This window comes from Salminus brasiliensis, chromosome 22, assembly GCF_030463535.1.
Source record: "Salminus brasiliensis chromosome 22, fSalBra1.hap2, whole genome shotgun sequence".
NCBI classification, from domain to species: Eukaryota; Metazoa; Chordata; class Actinopteri; order Characiformes; family Bryconidae; genus Salminus; species Salminus brasiliensis.
In genome coordinates this window covers 22297250-22308328 of record NC_132899.1, presented here as the reverse complement: position 1 = coordinate 22308328, position 11079 = coordinate 22297250, and the positions used below count along the sequence as shown (strand labels likewise).

General features: G+C 41.8%; 1 protein-coding gene across 1 annotated transcript; it reads right to left on the bottom strand.

Annotated features, from left to right (window-relative positions):
• Positions 1-550: 550 nt before the first annotated feature.
• On the bottom strand, positions 551-9745 carry LOC140544196 (uncharacterized). The gene is made up of 13 exons (XM_072667619.1): positions 9494-9745; positions 5838-7112; positions 5423-5458; positions 5181-5300; positions 4826-4932; positions 4612-4676; positions 2750-2871; positions 2530-2658; positions 2367-2412; positions 2173-2210; positions 1676-1763; positions 1369-1561; positions 551-1281 (listed from the first exon to the last, which is right to left on the bottom strand). The coding sequence occupies exons 1-13, from the start codon at positions 9561-9563 to the stop codon at positions 1021-1023; spliced, it is 2550 nt and encodes an 849-aa protein (XP_072523720.1). The 5' UTR covers positions 9564-9745; the 3' UTR covers positions 551-1020.
• Positions 9746-11079: the final 1334 nt, after the last annotated feature.

The following is an 11079-nucleotide window of genomic DNA, read 5'->3' as shown; positions in this document are numbered from 1 at the left end:
ACAAAAGGTGTACAAAGCACAGACACAAATGGCATAGAACTGATCATACAGTACTTAACATCACACACATTTACGCAAACAAGTGCATTCCCTTATTCACTTATGTGTTTATACTGTACACTCACCCATACACACATACCAGTGTGTCTGACAACCTTGATTGTGATTTGTTTGTGTCAAACAGTTTAATAATGTTCTTTTTAGCTCATCTATCTGTTTGATAATAATGATAATATTTATATTTATAGTAAAATAATCAAATCATAAACAGTTTTTTAATATGAAGGGCCCTGGATTCCATTCTCCTGCTAACACTGTGTATATACTTATTGGTAGTTTTTAAAACAAGAGTTTAACATTAGAAGTACTTTTCCAAAATGGACAGGATTATTACCTACTAGTTGAATGAGGTTGGAAAAAGAATTAGTGATGTTACAGATATGTATATCTTAGACTATATATCTTTTGTATATCTTATATATATATATATATATATATATATATATATATATATATATATATATATATATATATATATATATATATATATATATTACATTAGATATTTATATATTACATGCAGATAATGATGGACAGTGGATTAATTTACTTTTCCTATAGTAGCAACTCATTGCAAGCTAAATTGGAGTGTTCATAGGTTTATCATTTCACTATAGAGAAGCTGAATGTAGTGGGCAGCACAACATATCAGGGTGACACGCAAACAGCATCATGCCCTTCAGACACGGGAGTTTGAGGCCTGCATTGGCCAAACGGCACTCCTGTGCCAAGAAGAATTTGTAGCCTGATTAGATGATACGTTTTTTAAAAACATTTCTCAGAAGCATGCTTTGTGTTCATGGCCGGGAATAGAAGGCAGGTCTAAAGGGATAAAACAATGGTTGCAGTGTTGTTGTGTTTACAGCCTCACAACTGCCAGAGGTTGCATTTCTTGAATCTTGACTAATGCCCCTTTAAATGTAGCATCAATGTTCTTCTAAAACTCTTCCTCCTGTGGAATTAATATGTGCGGCTTATATCTTCATCTGGATCATAATAGGGGTTCCATGTGCCCCTGGAGCCATTACTTACTGCCCTGGCCCCATGTCCATAGGCATTTCCACTCCGATTTCCATACGCATTTCCATTCCCACTTCCATATCCATACGCATTCTCATTCCCATATGGATTTCTATTCCTATTACCATTCCCAACTCCAGGAGAGGGTTGGCTCCCATATTTTTTAGTATCGTCACTGTAGAAATCATTGTACTTGCCCATCTGTAAAGGAAAATTCCAACCTTCAGCAAAGTGTAGAAATAATACTAATAATGGTGACATTCAGGCATTAAGGAGCATTGTTCTTACCGCTATGATCTCTGGCTTGTCTTTGACCACCAGCGCACGGGTACTTCCACTATCTGCTGTTTCCAGATTGGCTGTCTGCCAGCCGGAACTGACGTTGGCCCGCGGAACTCTGGGAATTCCTGCAGGTTTACGGAACTCCCTATCACTGAAGTCAATGCTGTCATCAGACGTTGTGCTGCCTTTCCTTGGACTTCTAAAAAAGGCCACAAATGACATTTTAGTATAAATATAACAGCCATGTGACACAGTATTGAACTGTGTATTATTAAAATCTGTATCTGTATGTAGTGAAATGATCCAGGCTCACCTGCAGCTTAGAACTATAACAGCCACAAGACTGGCAAGTAACAGTGTGCCCAGAACAGCGGCGACAATAACCATAGCCAAGAGATGCGCTATGAAGAGAGAGAAAATAAAGAGAAGGTTCATCCTGAGATCTGAAATGTGCCCAGGGGAATGAATCCTAGGAATGTGGGCATTCAGGGGGATTTCAGATTTCATTATAACATGGTCGGATCATTCAGAGAATGTGCAGAGATCATTAGACCCAGGATTTCATTCAAGACAACAAAGAGGAAAACAAGGAGGAAAAGCAGATCTTCTTTCCCCTAATTTTCATAAACATGCATCACTCATATTAGTTATGTCTTAACAAGAATTTCAATCCTAGACTTATTACGCCCTATGATATATTAATAAGTAACTGTTATTCTTCGAAAACTGAAGTGAGAATTAGAAGGCTGGCCCTGCTGGTGGCCCAGAGGAATTTAAAAGGTTTTTAACAGTGATGTGAGCGTAACTTACATTCATTACAGTTAAAACCAGAATAGCCGAAAGAACAGCTGTAATAAAAAAAAAAAGTTCCATTATAAGCTACATTATAAACAGTGTGTAGATAAAAAACAGCAATGGTTAAATCTTTCAGGTCAATATCTGACATTTTTATATTTGACATTTTCTCACAGCTCATATGTAGACATGCACAAGCAAGTACTCACGGTTCACAGCTCTCTGAATTCACCGCTTTCTCACCGCTGGGACAGGCTACAGAGAGACAGCAGGTGAATGTAAGTTTTTATGACAGTACAAGCGTGAGGGCCCCCTAACACAATGCACCTAAGAGCACTGACAAGTCGTACAGCAGCGTCAAAACAAACTCACCAAAGCACGCCCGGTCCGTTGCTGTCGACTTTACATAATCAGGTTTGCAAGTGCAGGTAGCGAGGCCGTCTCTGGATAAGCAAGTTGTGGTTGCGTCCTCACAGTATCCAGTAGAGCATGCATCCCTCACTGAAGAGAAACCAAAGGAAGAAATATTCTAGATCACTGCTTTGGAAAATCCTCTAACATTTACTTTCATCTATTAAAGATAAATACATACATTCAACTGTGGCATTCTTGCCGTCAAGAGTTACGCCGCTTAACGATGTCTCTATTACGTTCTCGGTAACGACTGATGCAAGTTCAAAGAAGTTCTCCACCTCTGCGATCACACTGCCTTGTCTGTGCAAGAACACAACAGAACAGTAAACACGGGAAGAGCGCAGCTGTGCATTCACTCAAAAGCAAGCTCTTAGTTGCAATGATGGCGATAATTCAGGGTTGCAGCACAATCAAAAAACACATTCAGTGGTTTTACTAGCTTATTTAAGACCTCAGCACAGTACAAATGATACACTTTCCACTTTCTTTCCAGTACAGTTACAGAGTGTAATCCACTTTTACATTTTAAGCTGGTGCCCCTGCTGTGGACAGCTTTACACATGCCCTTGTTGACAAGCTAAGGAATCTGAACCATGAAAGAAGCATGTGGACTGATCTGGTAGAGCAATAGTATAGGATTTTACACAACTATGAGTCATGTTTTGCAGTTTACACGAGCAATGTCCTGCACACTACACTAAGTTATTGCAAGTACAACAGTGCAGTAGCAGCGCACAGTAGCAATGATAGAGATTAGGGCTGTGCATCTGCAAAAACCTGGCAATGCAATACATATCTCAATACAGGGGTTATGGTCAATTATCTCCATTATATTGATTATATTGCAAGATACTGTTAGCAAAACGGTATTTTAAAAAATCTAATTTAAGGTAAATAATTTACGTAAAATCAGAACTTGGAACAGATTGGAAGAGTACAACACTGCTATCTAGTGGTCGTGATTTAAACTCAACACAAAATGAACCATCGTCTGACATCAAGCTTTATATGTAAAATGTTATATTGTAAATTTAATACTGTGTTTTTAAGAATCAATAAAGTATTGCAAAACATAATATCGCAATACTTTAATGTATCAGTGTTTTTGTGCACTCCTAATAGAGATGCTATTTTCCCTATTACAGGTCAGTGGATCATTATAATAAAGCTGTTTTAAAGCTGTTAAGGTACAAATGTTACATAAGGTTGCTTTATTATACATATGGACTATTTTAGCCTGGTCTTTACACATTAGATTAGATTTTTTTTTTTTTTTTCGTTTTTGCTGCTTATTTCGACTCGGGTCATTTAATACTGAGGACTAATCAAGTATTGCATATCGACACTGTCATGCACAAACCTCTTATCTCTTACAAACCTCCTACAGAGAGATAAGACAACCTTATCTTTTAAGGAAACTCAAAGGTAAGAGTGCAAAGATTTTACTCCAAGTCAGTTTTGAGCATGTTTTCTGGTCCAAACAAGGGTTTTGTGGGATAGCAACAGCATGCTACACAGCATTGCTTAAGAGTTTTATGAAAAGGAAAAAAACGACTGGAAGAATAGTCTCTAAAATTCAGGTTTTTTTCAGAGGTTTTTTCCTCACATTAGAAAGAGAATGGGGATCCATGTGAACTCTAATATTGGTAAATCCTGGCATGCTGGCCCAAGCAAGGAATTGATCCCCAGACCACATGGAAGCATTTGAAACAACCAGAGATAAAAGGCAATGCATTTATACAGAATGAGTAATGAATAATGTGCAGAAGGAGCGGGTATCAGCAGACCGATGGCAATACTGAGTGAATATGTGCATATATTGGTATTTAAGTAAAGTGTCAGTAGTGTCCAGGAGTACAGATATACAGTAAAGTGATAAGGCAGTCGTAGGCCTCTCCACCCCACCTGTTATTGCTTTTAAGATCATTGAAGAACATCATTTAAGAAACTAAGAAAATGCTTGTGAAACAACCCCCAGTGTGGAACTATGGTTACAAAGCAGTGTTAACATTAAGAGTGACACACAGGCGAGATACTCACCTAAGATTTAAAACTGTAGATCCAATATACCCTAATTCTGGAGTTTTACTAAAAGACTCCTTGATCTGTAAATATAAAGAAATGACAGAAACTCATGTTAACTGTTGAATTCTGAAGATACTAAACACATAAAGTAGAGTAGTCAGAGGTCCACAGCCAAAATCACAAATCACAAACGTAAAATCACCCAATAGGTCAAACACAAAGATCTTACCCCTTTAATGATTTCTTCAGCTGTTTCTTGGAATATTTGTGAAGTCTTGATCGACATCTCAGGATCAAATGTCACATCGAATGTTAAATCACTGGGGAACGTCTTTGCTGGAATTGATCAAATAAGAAGATTGTGAGTAAAGACATGAATGTCCACAGCTCTATGACTGCCATTAACTGGAATAAAATAATGACTAATGAATAATGAATAATTTCTACTCAGTCCTTTTCTTGATCACAGTCTTTTTACTTATCAAAAAATACCCCAGTATCCTTCCGAATTCAGTACTGCAGTGTGTGGGAAGCTGATTCTGTCATTCAAACGTATGGATGTGAGAAAGACAACGTTGATGTACCAAGAGAGCAGGTTTTCTGGTCTTCACTGTAGAACAGTCCCGGCCGACACACACAGGTGTGATTGCCAAAGCGCTCCTCGCAGCTGCTTTCTGGAGGGCAGGGGTTCGGATTACAGGGATCTGTTGAATATATATTAACATTGAGAAACAAGACAGTTTTTCAGTTAGAAATACAGGTGTTTCAAAACTCTACAGTGATTTTGCGCTTCTGACCAGTTCCAGGTGTTCAGGTTCTGCCATACCTGGTTTTGTAGTGGCTGCAATTGTAGTTGTAGTGACTTCAGGATTGATGATAAAGCCCATCAGCAAAATTAGAAGAGGAAGGGAAACATAAAAAAGTGTTAACATGGGAAAGGACATTTTTCCATGTTACAGGGACCCACTCAATCCAGCTTTGGTACAGTAAGTGGAACAACTTCAGTTAGACTAGTAAAAGGTTCTATGAAAAGTCAAAGAATGGCATGGCTCATTGAATGGTTCTTTACAGGTTCTTCACATGTAGATGCTTTTCAATTACTGTAGATGCAAATTTCAATTACTAACATGAATCAGCAGATGCAATTGGGGCATTGTTTGCCCCGTTGTTAGAGCTTTGGGCTATTTTATCAAAAAGAGTGAGGTTTCAAAAAACAAAATTAGTGCTTAAAATAACAGTACCTGGTGTAGGAGGGGTGGTGGTAGCACCTGGGTCAGCGGTGGTGGTAGCGCCTGGGTCAGCGGTGGTGGTAGCGCTCGGGTCAGCGGTGGTGGTAGCGCCCGGGTCAGCGGTGGTGGTAGGGCTCGGGTCAGCAGTGGTGGTAGCGCCTGGGTCAGCGGTGGTGGTAGGGCCTGGGTCAGCGGTGGTGGTAGCGCTCGGGTCAGCGGTGGTGGTAGCGCTCGGGTCAGCGGTGGTGGTAGGGTTCAGGTCAGCGGTGGTGGTAGCGCTCGGGTCAGCGGTGGTGGTAGCGCTCGGGTCAGCGGTGGTGGTAGCGCCTGGGTCAGCGGTGGTGGTAGGGCTCGGGTCAGCAGTGGTGGTAGCGCCTGGGTCAGCGGTGGTGGTAGGGCCTGGGTCAGCGGTGGTGGTAGCGCTCGGGTCAGCGGTGGTGGTAGCGCCCGGGTCAGCGGTGGTGGTAGGGTTCAGGTCAGCGGTGGTGGTAGCGCTCGGGTCAGCGGTGGTGGTAGCGCCTGGGTCAGCGGTGGTGGTAGGGCTCGGGTCAGCAGTGGTGGTAGCGCCTGGGTCAGCGGTGGTGGTAGGGCTCGGGTCAGCGGTGGTGGTAGGGCTCAGGTCAGCGGTGGTGGTAGCGCCTGGGTCAGCGGTGGTGGTAGGGCCTGGGTCAGCGGTGGTGGTAGCGCTCGGGTCAGCGGTGGTGGTAGCGCTCGGGTCAGCGGTGGTGGTAGGGCTCAGGTCAGCGGTGGTGGTAGCGCCTGGGTCAGCGGTGGTGGTAGGGCTCGGGTCAGCAGTGGTGGTAGCGCCTGGGTCAGCGGTGGTGGTAGGGCTCGGGTCAGCAGTGGTGGTAGGGCTCAGGTCAGCGGTGGTGGTAGCGCCTGGGTCAGCGGTGGTGGTAGGGCCTGGGTCAGCGGTGGTGGTAGCGCTCGGGTCAGCGGTGGTGGTAGCGCCCGGGTCAGCGGTGGTGGTAGGGCTCAGGTCAGCGGTGGTGGTAGCGCCTGGGTCAGCGGTGGTGGTAGGGCCTGGGTCAGCGGTGGTGGTAGCGCTCGGGTCAGCGGTGGTGGTAGCGCCCGGGTCAGCGGTGGTGGTAGGGTTCAGGTCAGCGGTGGTGGTAGCGCTCGGGTCAGCGGTGGTGGTAGCGCCTGGGTCAGCGGTGGTGGTAGGGCTCGGGTCAGCGGTGGTGGTAGCGCCTGGGTCAGCGGTGGTGGTAGGGCTCGGGTCAGCGGTGGTGGTAGGGCTCAGGTCAGCGGTGGTGGTAGCGCTCGGGTCAGCGGTGGTGGTAGCGCCTGGGTCAGCGGTGGTGGCAGCATTGTAAGTTTTTTCAGGGGGACAAAAAAAAGCAATCATGTCAATGTCCTTGTTTTTTTGATAAAACAAAGGAATGCAGTATTTATAGCAAAGAATATGTACGCTACATACGCTCAGCTGAATACATCACATTATTTATGTTGTTAGACAGTTTGCTACATTTTTGCTGTTATAGTGCCCTTATGTCATATATTTTATACCACCAGAAGCAATAAGTAGGGTTCGGCTGATCCTCTATAAGGCCTTTGGAATGTCATAAAACATTAACTGACACAGTCAACATGTTAGAAAACATTGATTTTAACATGAAAATACAACAAATCAAGGGTCAGCTAGACCTAAATTAATCAGTTTAATCAAGATTAATGACCACAATGATCTTCCTAAATATTATATGTTTTGTTGGCATGATAAAGAATTTGTTGTAAGAAAGTATGTAAGAGGTTGCAGTCCATGCTAAAAAAAACCTCAAATGTATACAGTCATACAGTCATATCATTAATACCAACTGCCTTATATTGAGCAGGCCCCCCTTGGGCTGTCACAACAGATCTGAGCATTCGAGGCCTGGATTACACAAGACCATTGAAGGCGTCCTGTGGTATCTGGCACCATGACGTTAGCATCAGATCCTTTATGCCCTCTAAGCTGTGAGGTGAGGCTTCCATGGATCTCATCAATGTGCCTTCAATGCATCAATGACCCAGTTGCTGATCCACAGGTGGTTTATTTTTTGTAACCAGTTTTGGTAGGGACTGACCACTGCATCCCAGGAACCCCTCACATGACCTGCCTGATGTTTTGAAGGGGTATTGATCAAGTGGTCTAGCCATCATGCTTTGGTTCTTGTTAATGTGGCTCAGATTCTTATGTTTAGCCATTTTACCTGCTTTTAACACATTACTGACTGTTTACTTAAGGCCTAATATATCCACCCCTTGAGAGATGTCACTGTAGATGAAGATAATACTGTGGTGTTAATGTTATGGCTGATCAGCGTTTACTAGAAACCTTAGTGCAGTGTACAAAACCTGACAAAAAGCATCTTACAGTTCTTCTTCTACTCTCAGCTACTGACTTGTAGGACTGGCATTTAGAACTACAATATTAGAGTACTAACCACAGCATACCAGGAACATGGTCAAAAGGCTTATTTATTATGACGCTTACCAAACACATCAGCTTCAACAATAGACTGGTTACTTGCTTGGCAAATGCTTTTTTAATGGGATCATCCCTTGCCAATGGTTTTAATGTTATAGCTGATGTACACAGTGTATACTATCCTTGTAACACAGAAACCTAGTGTCTCCATTTTTGCTGTTTTCATTTTGTTGTTGACATATATAGAATCTGGAAAAAATGTTTTTGATATGTGTTGCTGCCATCAAGATCTAAATACGGTAAAAAATAAAAGTCTCGCTTTCATGTGTGTTCTATGTTCTGTTGGGAATAAAACATGGCTCTATGAGATTCGCAAATCATTGCAAATTATTCTAGTTTTATTTATATTTATTAACATTTTACATAGTGTTTAAACATTTTTGGAATTGGGGTTGTACAATGACTTCCATTAAAAGTTAAGAAGGTTTTTTCCTTTTCTTGTAAAACTGATGTTTTGGAGACACAAAGTTATAAATATATCAGACCCCATAAATGTGTATTTTTATATTGTACATTTTACATATTTATACATTTGTATTCTGAATTTTGTTGGAATACTGCTGAGTTTGGAGTTTCTTCTGTCTGATTTTTTATTTGTATTCAAGGTCTGATCAAAATTTCAGTTTGCAGTGTGACAGGAAGTCAATGAAAGGACTAATAGCAACTTGGTCAAAAATGAACTTTGCCCATGGCAACATGGTGTGTAAATCTGAAATGGGGATGAAGTTCAAATTTAAGACTTAGATCTTAAATCAGAAACAGAAGGACATTAATGCAATGGAAATTTAAAGGGGTGAAGAGTCACATTTGCCCTAAACAAGATCAATCAAACCTCTGCTGCTGCCTGCACTTAGAAATCCTACAACCTTTACGATAAAACCAGCCTGAAACCGCTCGAGAAAATGACTATTTACTTCAATGAAATGGTGACGTCAATACATGTAGCTTGAGTGAAAAGCTTGTTAGCAGGTCACTAAGCAGTGCATTTGTCAGCACAGGAACTGAAGTATGGTAAGACTGTTCTGGACTGTTCCTGTTTTGGATACTTTTTACTAAAACGTATGAGAATCACCATTCCCATTCCTGAATTTCTACACTGTGAAGGACTGTGTTATTAAGGACTAAATCAACAGCAGAAAAAAATGCTTTAAAAAAAGAAACGTATCATAAATCCATCCCGAGGTTATTAACCTACCTGCTGCATTCTGCACCATTGCTGCTGCTCCTAACAGCCAAAGGAAGAAGAGCTGCTTCATCAGCGCCATTATTGTAATCCTCAGTTATGAAATAATGTGATGTACATGAGGAGAGAACTCGCCGTGCTCTCTCTTAAGCTTTCCTCTGCCTAATGGTTCAGGTGTTGGACCCTCTTCAGGTTTTAACAGGAAGAGACAAAGTTTGCTTCAAACCCCACCCGTTTCCAGCCAAGCTGATTATGAACATGAAGGTAACCCTATTGCAGTGGCCGGGGCTTGTCTCGTTCAGGAACTACAAACCCGCCTCCTTATCAGTTCCTTCACAACTAACTTAATAATTTATCAATATTAATACACCCTCCCTATCCTACTGCATGGCCGGTTTTGACCTAGCACATTGAGGAAGTACAGATGTTATTCCGATATGTACACTGATTGACAGTGATACCACAGGATACATTTGTAGAGAAAAAAAATAATTACCCATTGCCCAATTTGATAACATGAGCACAATACTGTGTTATCTGTCGTGCTTTACAGTGGAGTGTGGATTCCTCTTTTCGGGTCTTGATTTCTCTCAAGGTTTCTCATCTAAAGGGAGTTTTTCCTTGCCACTGTCGTCACTGGCTTGCTCTCTCTCTCTCTCTCTCTCTCTCTCTCTCTATCTCTATCTCTATTTCTCTCTGTTTCTCTCTATTTCTCTCTCTCTCTCTCTCTCTCTTTCACTCTCTCTCTCTATATATATAAATACTGTGTTTCAAATGAATGCAAATTGGATTTAAGTGTCATAAAGATTACCTGCCGCTCCCAAACAAAGCTATGGCAGAATAATAAAGAGGGAAAGGAGGAAGGTTCCTTGAACCTCCAGTTTTTTTCTAAAGACAAATGAGTAAACTAGGAGAAGGGGAGGGAGAACCTCACTGCTTTTTTTTTAAATAGGAATGGGAAAGCAGAAAGTGTGAGACCTAACTTTCCCAGAGAGACAAGATAGAAGGAATACGGTGTAGGAAACAAACACCAAATGACCACCTGTACTTTGCCAACACCATGTGTCACACAAAGAACCAGCCACTCTGGTTGCAATTTTAAGCTCATGGATGGTATTGTGTATTGGACCAGACTTGCCAGGTGAGCCCAATTAAAGGAAAACTACTTAAGAAGGACATTCAACCTTATTAAGCAGGCCACAGGTTTCAAGCAATATGGGAAAGAAAAAGAATCTCTCTGCTCTGCAGAAAAGCATCAAATAGTGCAGTGCCTTTAACATTACATATTACATGACTTAAGCATGAAAGACTATTAATACTACCACTATTATTACTGCTATTACTACTAATACTACTACTACTACTATTTTTACTGTAAGTACTACTACTATTACTACTACTATTACTACTAATAATGGTTGGTGTGGCGCAACAGATGACACCATTACCTGCCACTGAGCTACCACATCATGTGGGAGACTGGGGTTCGAGTCCCGGTCTGGGTGACTGTGCTGCGCAACACCAATAAGAGTCCTTGGGCATGACTCCTAATACTACATTGGCCCACCTCTGTAATACGAGTAACCTTGTAAGTCGCT